The following is a 13232-nucleotide window of genomic DNA, read 5'->3' on the forward strand; positions in this document are numbered from 1 at the left end:
ATGTGGTGCTGGGGGATCGAACTGCGGTCCCTGTGCTTTGCCAAGCTTGTTCCAAGTAGGTGCTTTAGACCACTGAGCCATCTCGCCAGCCCCTTTATTTTTTATTTTAGGGAAGGGTCTACAGGGTGTTCAGGGTCTCACTACTAGATTGGCCCCTTAGATTGGACTCATAGTGGTCCGCCTGTTTACAGCCTCCCAAGAGCTGGGATTACAGGTATGCGCCACTGCGTGCAGTCTCAGCAGGCCCTGGGGGTGGGGCTGGCACAGCAGGCCTGGGGGTTTAATCCCAGACCCCTGGTCCTGCTTGCAGGCACTTTAATGAGCTAGTTGGCTGGCCTGAGAATCTTACATTCTAAAATGAAAAAAACAAAAAACCCACCTCTTTTAAATGGCAATTTAGGGAGCTGGCCAAATAGCTCAGTGGATTAAAGCACCTGCTGCAGGGTCTGAGGGTTCGATCCCCGGGCCTGCTGTGCTGGCCCTGCCCCTGGGGTGCGCTGAGGCGGCAACTGAGACTGGGTATGGTGGTGCATACCTGTAATCCCAGCTCTTGGGAGGCTGTAAACAAGTGACTCACGATGAGTCCCATCTAGTAGTGAGACCCTGAACACCCTGTAGACCCTTCCTTAAAATACAAACAAACAAACAAAAAAACAATAATAATAATAAATAAATAAATGGCAATTTTGAGCCGGATATGGTGACGCATGTCTATAATCCTGGCACTTGGGAGGCTGAGGCAGGAGGACCATTGCAAGTTCAAGACCAGCGTGGTGTTGCATACTTCTACTTGTGCCGCACCTCTTCCACTCCCTACATAATAAAATAAAACAACAAACTTGTGAAAGGAAGAAAGAAAGAAAGAAAGAAAGAAAGAAAGAAAGAAAGAAAGACAGACAGACAGACCAGCCAGGGCTACAAAGTAAGCTCAAGACCAGACTGAACTACGTAGCAAAACCATCTCAAAAAGACAAACAAAACAAAACAAAACAAAAAACAAAGTGAGCTCAAGGCCAGCTTGAACTATACTGAGACTCTGTCCCAAAGAGAACCCCCCTAAAAAAGAAAGAAAACAGAAATATTTTATCTTATTTTTGTCTTTTTGAGACAGAGTCTCACTATGCAGTTCAGGCTGGACTCCAACATACTCTGTAGACCACACTACTCTCAAACTTATGTCCATCCTCCTGCCTCAGCCTCCCAAGTGCTGGGATTACTGGCATGTGCCACTACACCCAGCCAAAATGGCAATTTTGCTTGGTGTTTTCTGTAAATTGCTTAAGTATTCTGGTTTGGTTTTTGGTTTTGTTTTTTGTGGTACCAAGGATGGAACTTGGGACCTTGCACTTGCCAGGCAGGTGCTTATGCCACTCAGCTATATTCCTGGCTTACTGAAGTATTCTGTGGGGTGAGCTTTGGGTATAATTTAACCCGATCATTATCTAGTTTATTTAAAGAACATTTATAACTTTACAATAAAAAGACAGTTCAATGTAAAAGAGGGAAAAGTGGGCCAGTGAGATAGCTCAGCAGACTAAGTGCCTACTTAAGCAAGCACAGGGACAGGGGTCCAATCCCCAGCACCACATGCCACGACAGCTCATCTGGGCATGGTGGTGGCACCTGTAATCCCAGCGCTGGGGAAAATAAAAGAGGGAAAATTTAAATTTGATTGAAGAAAAATAAATAAAGAGAAACTGAGTACACAGACATTTTCCAAAGAAGAAACACACATGATCAATGTAGAGGCTCATCACCATTACTTATGAGGGAAACAAGTCAAAACCACAATACACCACCACTGCATGCCCATCGGGGTGACTAAAATTTAAAAAATCAGTTGATTACAAGTGTTGACAAGCATTTGGGGAAGTTAAAACCCTTTCTGTACACTGCTGATGGATACATAAAATGGTGCAGCTGCTCTGGAAAACAATTTGGCAGTTCCTCAAATAATGAACATTAGGTGAGGGATATAGTTCAGGGGCCCGCCCAGTGCCTGCCTGATAAGTGCAAGGTCCTGAGTTCAATTCCTGGGCACCCAAAACAGAAACAAAAACCAATTAACATAAAGTTACCATATGACCCAATAACTCCATTCCTAAATACATATACGTAAGAGAAATGAAAAAAACATATATGCATTAAACATGTGCATGAATGTTTCTAATGGCATTATTCATAATGGCCCAAAAGATGAAACAATGTAACTGTCCATCACAACCTATGTCCCTTTTTAAGGTTTTCAGCCTTAAAACCCAACAAATTACCAACTCTAATAAAAAATACTAATTAAAACTAGGTATGGTAGTGCACCCCTGGGCCAGGGAGATAGCTAGGCCAGGGAGATAGCTCAGTAGAATAAATGTTTGCCTGGCAAGTACAGAGTCCTGAGTTCAATCCCCGGTACCACAAAAAAAAAAAAAAAATAGGGTAGCGCACCCCTGTGATCCCTACACTTGGGAGGCTGAGGCAGGAGGATCCATGTCCTGAGTTCAAGGCTAGCCTGGGTTACATACTGAGTTTAAGGACAGTCTGAACTACATAGCAAGAACCTATCTCAACAAAACAAAACAAACAACAAAACAGTTTTAATTGATACTACAATACAGTTAAACTTTGAAAACATGCCAAGTGGAAGAAGCCAGTCATAAAAGACTACACATATGATCCCATTTATATGGGCTACCTGTAACAGGCAAATCATAAAACATAGATTCATGGTTGCTTGCAGCTGGGGAAGGGGATAGAGAATAGTTGTATAATAGTTAAAAGGGATAAGGTTTCTTTAGGGGATGATGAAATTATTATAAAGTTGTGAAAAAAAAAAAGATAGTGGTGGGCTGGTAAGATAGTTCAACAGTCTAAAGCACCTACTTAGGCAAGCTTAGGCAAGTGCAGGGACCATGGTTCAATCCCTGGCACCACATGCTGCACCAGCCCCTCCCCACATACTAAAAGTGCACCTTGTATGGTAAATTGTATCATTATAAAGTTGTTATTTCAAAAAGATTAAATGACGTTGAGGTAGGAGATAGAGGTAGAAGTAAACAGCAGAAAGCCCTAGCACAAGAATCGAGAAAACCTGAGCCAAGTGTGGTGGCACATGCCTATAATCCCAGCACTAGGGAGGCTGAGGCAGGAAGACTGATGGAAGCTCAAGGCCAATCTGGGTTCAAGACCAGCCTGAACTGCATGCATGATAAGAGTCTGTCTCAATAAACAAACAAATGGTAACAAACTCCCCCTTCCCATGCGCAGGCAGTCAGCTACCCCATCGAGTCAGGACTCCTGTCAATCCCCAAGGATACCTTCCCATGATCCCAGGACACTGAGACTCAGTGCCTGCCCCAATGGCTTGTGCGTTAACCTACCCTAGCCTGGAGGAATGTACTTCCAATTTTAATACATCTTGCCATTCTTTTTTTTTAATAATATTTATTTATTTTTTATTTATTACATTTATTTGTGTGTGTGTGTGTGTGGCCAGCTCAGCCCACCAGGGGGCGGGCTGGCTGGCATGTGGTGCTGGAGGATCGAACCGAGGCCCCTGTGCTTTGCCTAGCCTGTTTCAAGTAGGTGCTTTAGACCACTGAGCCATCTCTCCAGCCCCATCTTGCCATTCTTTCTGAGGGTCCTAAGTCTCTGGAAACAACTCCCCAGAGACTCTCCCCCATCAGATAATAGGGCCCAGGACATTTAGAATAGAACATTAGCAGCTCAGGGGCCTTGCAGGGGAGAGCACTGCAGTCTGCAGGTACAGGCCTTGAAGGAGGGAGTGTGCATCTTTGCCACACTGGGTTGGTCTTGGTCAGTGTCCCCGGGCTTAGCTACTCACAGGTCCCTCAGAACTCAGCAGCAGTCGTGAGGCCGGACACTTGTTGAATTTGGGGAACTCTAGCAATATGCTCAAACTCCAGGGGTGGAGGGAGGGTTCCCATTTAATGGAGCCCCACTGTCAAGCTACGTTTAAGAGATTTCACTCACATCAGTCTATCTAATGCAAAATGTGCAAGTGACTGATATTTTAATTTTATAAGTTGTATTTAATTGATTTAGAGTTGTCAGTAGAAAATCCTGGTACGTTCCCATACAGTACTAGAATCCTGCAGAAAAGGTCAGATTCCCTGTTTATGGTGTGTGGGGTTTTTTTTTTTAGTAGAGTTTTTTTGTTTTGTTTCGGTACCGGGAATTGAACTCAAAATCTTGCTCTTGCCAGACAGGCACTGCTCCACTGAGGTGTATCCTCGACCTGTTGTTTATACTTCGGGGCTAGAAAGTTTGGTTTGCTACAGCAGGTAATTAAAGTTAAAAAGGAAAACGATTTAGATTTACCAATGAAATTTCTCATTCTTGAACTTAAATTGTTTGAATTCCTGCTTTCCTCCCCAAGTCTGCCGCTCTCGATCTTCCACTGCGGAGCTTGGGGAGCTGTCTCCAGGATTTTTTCACCTTCATTATCGAGCCCGCCCTCCCGGCCGCTCACCCCTAGGCGGGCAGCCCTCACGGCCTCCGTACTTCCACTTCCGCCAGGCCAAGCGCGGAGATGGCGACCTGGGGACCGGGCGCGGCCAGAAGCAGTCTCGGGTTTGGCTACCGCCCTGTGGGAGGAACCACGGGATGGGCGGGGCCGGAACCTGGAGCTAGGCGGGGGGGGGGGTGCGCAACAGGGCGAGACCAAAGTGGGGACAGCCAGGGGTAGTCCTGAAAAAAAAAAGAGCACCCCTCAGCAATCGAGGTGAGCAGGTCGCTGGGGGCGGGGCATGGTGGGCGGAGCTCCGCGAGAACCTGAGCCTCTTGCTGAGCGAGCCGGAGGGCAGCTGCTCTGAGCAAGTTTGCTCTGAGGTGACCCGAGGGTGGGAGTGTGAAGTGAGAAAAAGGGAAGTCAGAGTGCCTTGAGTGTCCAGGGAAGAAGGGATCCTAAATGGTCTTTAGGGCTTCGAAGGCGTCCTGAGGCGAGGAGGTCCTGAGAGAGGGTCACCCTGAGAAGAGATCGAGAGGACAAGTGTGTCCCGAGGTGTGTAGTCTCCAGAGGTGGCGTCCCGAGAGGAGTGGTGTCCAGAGGGGAAGGGGTCCTGAGGGAAGTGCATCCAGAAGGGGGGCAAAGAGATTCCAGAGGAGAATGGATTCCTGAGAGGAGGGAGAGAGGTCACGAACCAGGGTCCTGAAGATAGGGGATTGCAGAGACGGAGAGATTCCTCAGGGAGGAGGGCTCAGGGGTGTCCGGATAATTCAGTATCCTGAGGCAGGCGGGATGGATTTTAGGGGAGCATCAGGACTGGCCTGAGAGAGACTTGGGCTGCCACTACAAACAGTGGATTCTCCATTACTAGCAATAGCTTACCCCGGTAAACAAGAAGCAAGGGGGGTATAGCTCAGTGGCACAGCGCTTGCTTTCAGTCGTCGGTGCCAGAAACTAAACTAAACAAAACAAAAAAAATCAAAACAACAAAAAAGAGGGACCGGGGAGATGGCTTAGTGGAATAAGCGCTTCGTGGCAAGTGCAAGGGCCTGAGTTCAATCCCCGGTTCCGCAAAAAAAAAAAAAAAAAAAAAAAAGCAAGGGCAATAAAGAAATTTAATGTGAGGATAAGGTCACCCTCAAGTCCAGATACCAGCTCTGTATACCAGCCTGCACTGATTGCCCTTACAGCCTTAAACTCCAACATTTCATCCAGATTTTTTGAGATTCTTTAAAACATGTACCTGAACCTTAAAACTTACATTACTCAGTCCCCCCTTTTGATTTTTGTTGATGTCAATCTGTTTGTTTGTGTGTTTTTGCCTTACCAGGGATTGAACTCAGGACCCTGTGCTTGCCAGGCAAGCACTTATTCTACTGAGCTGTCTCCCCAGGCCCAATTTTTTTTTTTTTTTAAACTGGGGATTTAACTCAGACCTGCCAGGCAAGTGTTTATTCTACTGAACAGTCTCCCTGGCCCGCTGATGTCAATCTGATCTCAGCCTGCGTATAGGTAGAGGAATAAAATCTGATCTTTCACACAGCTTCAATATCTGGATAAGCAGATGGTTCCTCATGTACTGTTACAGGGAGAACAGGCTCTGGGATCAGTAAGGACTCAAGGACTCCTTTAGAGCAAGCACAGGTCTTGGGTATGGGGCAAGGTTCTGGGCTGGAAAAGACATGATTTGTGAGGTGGTTTGTCAGGCATTTAAAAGTCCTTCTTGAAAAAAATGGAGGAAGGCTTCCCTCTGCTGGAGAAATCTTTCCTCAGCCTGTAGTTCCCAAGAGAAGATAATGGGAAGAAAGCATTTGGCTTAGAGAGGAAAATGGGCTTAGGTGAGGGAGAAATAAGGAGGATTAAGTAGTGGGAAATGGTGCCTGACAGCAAGAGCAGCACAGGCCCCCAACCCAACCATCCTGTCCTGATTGTGTGTTCCATTCTGATCTCTCTGGCCCTGTTAGTCTGTGTCATCCTGTCCACCTTATCACCTAATCTCCATGTAGAGGAGCCACGTCTGACCAGTGCAGGCAGGTGCCAATTTTCCATGCAGTAACTATTTAAATGTCTTGGGCACTTAGGTTGGCTCACATTTCCTCTTGTCTGTTATTCCCCATCCATCTCTCTTTCCCAGGGCAGGGCTCTGAGCAAGTCCTGGAGCCCTCAGGACCAATCAGAATTCTGTCCTGATTCTCTCACCTGCACTGCACTGTGTGTTGGCTAAAATTTGACCCTCTTGGCACCTGTTTCTTCCTGATGACTTAATTTGGCCAAGAGGCAATATTTCCTGTCACTCAGATTGCCCACTCTGACCACACAGTTGTAACTTCTGGTTGGAAGATTACTCCCAGCCACCTAGTCTTCAAGCCTTTCCAGATCTCTGGTACACTGGCCTCTTTATCTTCTGCCCACCTGATAGCCTTTCTGGTCTCCACTTATCTCTCAACTGGAATAGTCCAGGAACCTCCTCCCTGTAATTACAATATATGAGGAACCACCTGGAGATGGATGTGCTTATACTCTTGTTTAACTCTCCTCAGCATTCTACCTGCCTACTGTCTTCATGCCTGCCCCCAGGCCACCAAATTCCACAGAAGTCACAAGGTTGGTGACTGCTGGCTTTGGAAGTTTCCAATGGTGGCTAATGCTGTTTTGCCAGTATTATATTCAGGCCTCCCAGGTTCTCCTCTTGGTTCTCCTTCACTGTCAGACCATCCCCACTTCCTGCACTCTACCTTTTGCTCACAGAGAATATTTTTACAGAGAAAATTGAAGCCATACATCTAGAGTTCCCAGTTTCCCAACACCTGGCATTCACAGTCATCCTTCTCCTTCTTTCCCTTCTAGGATAGTGGAAGTCATGCTCTTCCTTCAGTCAAGGGTACCTCCGTATGAAGTACCTTTCCCTAGTCTCTTCCAGTTCCTTACACATATTAAGAAACTCAGATCTCTCCTGTCATGAGAAGAAGCTGTAGACTCCATGCTCTTTTGTAGGTACTGCCCACTTTCTGTTCAGTGCCACAAATGCCAAATTTCTTGCACTAATTGTCACCATCATCTTTTCTGTTTATATTTTCACTTATTCTTCACTCTCATTGGCTTTTCCCACCTGTAGTGGGGTTGAACTACTTTAACCAAGGTCATAAATGCAACATCATTGTTCACTAAAAATTATGGACATTTTTAGTATTTTTCTTAACTCTTTGACAGCATTTACCCTTTCAACACTTCATCCTCTCTGAAGCTCTTGCCTTCCATATCATTGAACTTCTGAAATTTTCTTTACCTGTCTGATGCTCCATTGACAACTTATCTACCTGTCCTTACTCAGAATCCCTCAGTCTCTGCTACCTGTACACTCTTCCCAGGTTGTCTTACCCCCTGCTCTGGCTTCAGTTATGAATAAATCTTGAATCTTTTTTGTCTATCCCTGACCTCTTGAATTTCAGGCTCATCTTATCACTATTTCAAATCAATGTCTCAGCAGCTTAAGCATCTGCCTGACAAGCATAAAGTCCGGAGTTCAATCCCCAGTACCAAAAAAGTACAATTATCAAATAGATGTCTTAAAATTAGTCTGTCACAAATATAACTCATTGTCTTTCCTTAAAACTGCATTTCCTGTTTGTTGGCTCACTAGCATTTGCAGGACTGTGGGAAGAGAACAAGTGGAGGCCCACTTGCCATATGTCAGAGTAGTTGAATGTTATCATTCAAGCCAACTGATAAACTATATCTTTTTTTCCTTTGACAAAACTTTGTAACAGCCTAGAAGACCAATTTGAATTTAGAATTCTTGTACTTCTTGGAGTTCTGGGCCAAGATATGGTACCATGGAGAGAGTTGACCCCCTGGTTCCAACCTCATTCCACACACCTTCTTTTCCCACCTAGGCTTGGTCTTGCAGTTCAAGGGGTCTGGTGTTCATGATTTTGAGCACCCAGAGCCCACATGTCCAGCTCTGCTCATACCACCCAAGCTTCATTTCCCTCTGTGTTTTCCCTGAATTGGCTTGAGCACAACAGGTGAGAGGGTTGGGCTCAGAAAGAGGAATTGAAAGTTGAGTTCATGAGGGCAAATCAAGAATAAGAGCCTGTCCCGAGGAAGAAGGGCAGTCATAGGGCTGGGGAAACAGGCAGAGTGAGAAGTGGCAGAGAAAGATCCTCTGAAGCACTTGTAAGGATCCACCTTGGCTGGACATGGGGATAACAAGTTCTGTGCTATCAGTCATCCAGTTGCCTCAGCCAGGGCAGCAGATATATTCTGGTTACTCTGTTTATTATTGCTCACATTCACATGGTTAGGGTTTCTGTTTTCTTACTAAATAACTTGAATGAACTTCTGTTTTTCTGCAGTTCACACCATCACCTAGTTCTGGAGTTGTTTCAACAGCTGCAGTCTAACCCATTTCCTTACTTGTCTTGAATGCATTTCCCCCACTTTTCTTTATGAACTTTCGGAGCACAAACATGACTATTCTGTTAGAAACCATGTTTCTGCTTATTTCTTGCAGGAGAAAGTCTAAGCTCCTTAACATGTAACTCGTAGTCCATGCCAGTGACCCCCGCTGACACCTCTAGTTTCCCTGTTCACACCTCACTGACCCCTTAGAAACACACTAAACACACACAAATATACCTCACACACACCACATGTACCCACATGAACAATACATATTCATAGTATCACAGATACCATAGAAATACATTCAGCCCATATCATACATACATTCATACATGCAGCGTGCACACATTCACACACTATCAGAGAAATACAGAGCCATATGTATACATTTACTCACACAACACATGCTCAAAGTACAGTTACCTCCTCCTCTTTTGTCTCCTGCCCCTTCTTTTGCTCAACTGGAGTTTGAGCCCAAGTTCTTCATGCTGTGCTTTTTTTTTTTTTTTTTTTTTTAGACAGGGTTTGTTAAGTCATTATGTTATATAGGTTGGGCTCAAACTTGTGACCCCCCCTGCCTCAGCCTCCAGAGTTCTGGGATTGAAAATGTGTGCCCTAAGACTGGTGAGATAGCTCAGTGGACTAAGCACCTGCTTTACAAGCACAGGGACCAGGGCTCAATCCCTAGTCCCACATGCTGCACTGGCCCCATCCCTGGGGCACGCTGAGCTGGTCGAAGGAGTCCCAGCATGCCTATAATCCCAGCACTGGGGAGGCTGAAAACAGGAGAATCACTATGAGTCCAAGCTGTGTAGTGAGCTGCGTAGTGAGACCCTGTACCAAATACATAAATGAAAAAAAAAAAAAAAAGTGTGTTCCCTGCTCCCAGCTCACTAACATTTTCTCTCATATACTAATGTATATTCTCACACAGATACTCACATATATCCACATACCTCAATCACTTCTATATCCACACACCTACACATTACAACAATGCTTATATGCACATATACTCTAATACATATTACACATGTTCACACACAGAAGTTGAACTTCAGTTCTCATTCCTACAACCTCTAAGAACAGGCCTTTTTTCAAGCTTCTCTTCCAACTTCAACTCTCATTTCTGCCTTCAGCACCAGCTGCCTGGATTCCACATCTCCAGAAATCCTTTCCTGATCTCTAAACTTGGATGACCTGAGGTAGACCAGCAATTCTCTTGTTAGTCAAACTTAAGGCTTATAGTTGGGCATGGTAGTGCGTGCCTGTAATCCCAGAAGTCTGAGTAAAAGAAAAATAAGGAAATATGAAATAAATAGTAAAATATGAAGCAAACCTGCCATATTGGGGATTGTATTATAAATAAATGAAAATCCTACTATAGTGTTGGGACAGGATATCATGTCTGCATCTATGAATACAACAATATGCAATGTATTAATTATTGAAACTGTCATACTGAACTGTTTTGAAACTCTCATTCCTATTTGTTTCTCAAAATTAATTTTAAAAAAGAAAAAAAAAAATCCCAGAAGTCTGGAGGCTGAGGCAAGAAGATTGTTATGAGTTGAAGACTGGCCTGGGCTACAAAGTAAGCTCAAGGCCAACCTGAACTGCATACCGAGACCCTGTCTCAAAGACCGGAAACAAAAATAAAAACAAAAACATAAATGTAAGGCTTGGTTGGTTGTCTGAGTATAAGAAACCAGAATCTAGCTTCTTAAGATGAGATTTCTTGGGGTGAGGGAGATGGCTCAGTAGAATAAATGCTGCCTGGCGAGCACAAGGGCCAGAGTTCAATCCTCGGTTCTGCCAAAAAAACCAAACAAATAAACAAAAAAGCCCTAATCTCAGGGGCTAGTGAGATGGCTCAGTGGTCTAAAGCACTTACTTAGAACAAGCTTGGCAAAGCACAGGGACCTCGGATCAATCCCCCAGCACCACATGCCAGCCAGCCCCACCCCCTGGTGGGCTGAGTTGGCCACACATATATACACATAAATAAATGCATAAATTAAAAAAAAAAGATGAGATTTCTTAAATGTTGGGCCTCCCCATTCATATTTTTGTCACCCTGCCAGTAGGCTCTGAATCATTAATAATACCCCCTTTCAAACATGAGGGCTCTATGCAATTGTGATTACTACGGAGAAATGAAGACCATTCTACTTTAGCCAGGCTGGATGGCAGGAGCACTGTGGTAGGGAGCAGGGGAGTAAGATAGCAGGAGAGGAACACAGACTGAGGACTGTAACGTCCTTGTGCAAAGGCCCAAAGTCTCCGAAATGTCGCCTTTGGAGTGAACCAACCTCTAATGACTCACTGCAGAGCCCTTAGAGGGGATCATTACGCCCGGAGAAGCACTGAAGCCATGCAGTGAGTGCGCTGGCTGAGGGTGGAAGGGCAGGGCACCACAGCCTGAGAGTAGCAGTGATTAACATGAGTGAGGGGGGCGGACAACCGACTTGGGAACTTGGGAAGAGGGGCCTGGGGGAGGGTTATTAGTCTCAAATGCCAAGCAGAGGTGGAGAAGGCTGTGGCACCTAAGGAGCCACCCACAACTTTTTCTAAAACAATGGTGTTGAGGTCTGTTGCTAAGCTGTACAGGCTTAAATAGGCAGAGGCCAGAAGAACAAAGTCCTCTCATGGGGGAAGAGTTTCTGCCTGATGTTGCACAGAGACAAGGCCCGGCAGGAAGGGAGAGGGAGAGGTCTATGACAGGGAGCAGGTCACTACAGAGGTGGGTAGGCTCTGAGCGCACGTGGACAGTTCTGCATTGGACAAGAAGGAACACAGCCTTCTCTAGGACCAGAAGAGTGTTACAGGGAGGGAAGTGGTGCAACAACCAGCAGTCTTTTGTCACCTGCTTACACCCTTGTAACCTTCACCAACATACTGTGTTGTGTCAGCCACATACGCAATGACCACATACGGGAAGCTGCCTGCCCACTGAAATTTTCTGCCTGGTATCTCCAGTGCTGGCCACTCTTCACATGGCTTCCCATTCTTCTAACTCCTCTCTCCTTCCTGTCACCACAAAGCTCTGTGATCCTTGTTGTATTCTGACCTCTGGCCACTGACTCAGTCCCTATACTTAGGCCTAGTTCACAGTTGCCATTTGAGCTCCTATTCTGCATACTGCAACTTCATGGGCTGTTCTGTTTCATCACACTCTCTACATCTCCAGCCCAAGGGCTTTTGTCATACTCCAACAATTCTCAAACCTTGAGTTTCAGTCCTAGTTCTCCTCAGCTTCTAGATGTGGGTTGTCAGTTGCCTTTGGCCATCTCTAACTGGACAGTAATGGGGAAGAAAGAAGGGGAGCTAATGGTGAGGACTGGGGGAAGCTGAGATCAGACACACAGGCAAGGTGGGGAGGCTGAAGAGTAGTGACGTGTTGGATCCAGTATGGAAGCCTGTTTAGATTCCAGAGCTGGGAAGTCTTAGTCTATGGTGCTGCTTGGAGGTTTGGGTTAGGAGAAGGATATGGGTAGGGGCTCCTATCATCAGGTGAGTGCAGTGGACTGGGGCCTAGCTAGTTGTGCCCTTTTGTCCCTATGGTCCTGTGTGCTCATCTTCCCTTCACCTAATGGAGTCAGTGTTCCCCAGATTTGTTACTACAGGTATGTATGTTCTTCCAAGATTTCTTGAGAAACCAGCACATTGAGCCTCTCTGCACAGTCTTGTACTCCCCTCCCTGCTGCCTTTGAACCCAGCCTCTTATAGTTACCCTGGTGTTGAGCAGGGCCTGTTGCCACCTCGCCAAGCCCACTGGCAAGCGTACTGATGTTGATGCTGCCCGCCTGAGTCTTGAGCGCAGACCTGAGTTCCTGATTCTCCCGAATGAGCCGCACCAGCTTCTTCAGTTCCTCATTCTCATGCACCAGCCTCTCTATTTGATGCCGAAGCCCTTCATAATTGGTAAATAGAGACATACCCTGGGGCAGCAGAGAAGGTGCAGCCCACAGGAGGGCACTGCACCTGGATGCTGCCCAGGGCCCGGGGCCTTGCCCGAGCTGGAAGAGGGCACCAGAGTCTACAAGGGATGGCCTGCTGAGCCCTGGCTATTGTGAGGTCAGAGGCCCTCTTAGTCTCTGCTCTAAAAGGCTCAGCTGTCTATGCCACTGGGCCAGTACACAGGCCCTGTCTTGTCCTGGAAAGCCCTGATCTCATGTCTATCTGTTCAGCTTCACTCGAGATGCTTCTTTGCATAGACTTCATTCCCACTGCAAGCTAATCTCTGTCTATTGGGAAGGGTGTCCTTTCCTTCAATCTTACGCATGCCTGGATTTAACTCTCCAGCCTTGTTATAATGATGTGCTATCCTGGATGTCTGGATACTGGCCAAGATTTCTTCATTCCC

At 46.0% G+C, this 13232-nt stretch overlaps 1 protein-coding gene across 2 annotated transcripts in view; it reads right to left on the reverse strand.

Annotated features, from left to right (window-relative positions):
* Positions 1-12839, reverse strand: part of Spatc1 (spermatogenesis and centriole associated 1) — a 29800-nt gene extending 16961 nt beyond the window's left edge. For both annotated transcript variants that reach the window (XM_023723945.1, XM_023723946.1), the window contains exon 1: positions 12600-12839. In XM_023723945.1, coding sequence (XP_023579713.1) covers positions 12600-12804 — 205 coding nt within the window. In that variant the 5' untranslated portion in view covers positions 12805-12839. The remainder of the gene's footprint in view (positions 1-12599) is intronic.
* Positions 12840-13232: the final 393 nt, after the last annotated feature.

This window comes from Octodon degus, unplaced genomic scaffold (assembly GCF_000260255.1).
Source record: "Octodon degus isolate 3935 unplaced genomic scaffold, OctDeg1.0 scaffold00104, whole genome shotgun sequence".
Classification (NCBI taxonomy): domain Eukaryota; kingdom Metazoa; phylum Chordata; class Mammalia; order Rodentia; family Octodontidae; genus Octodon; species Octodon degus.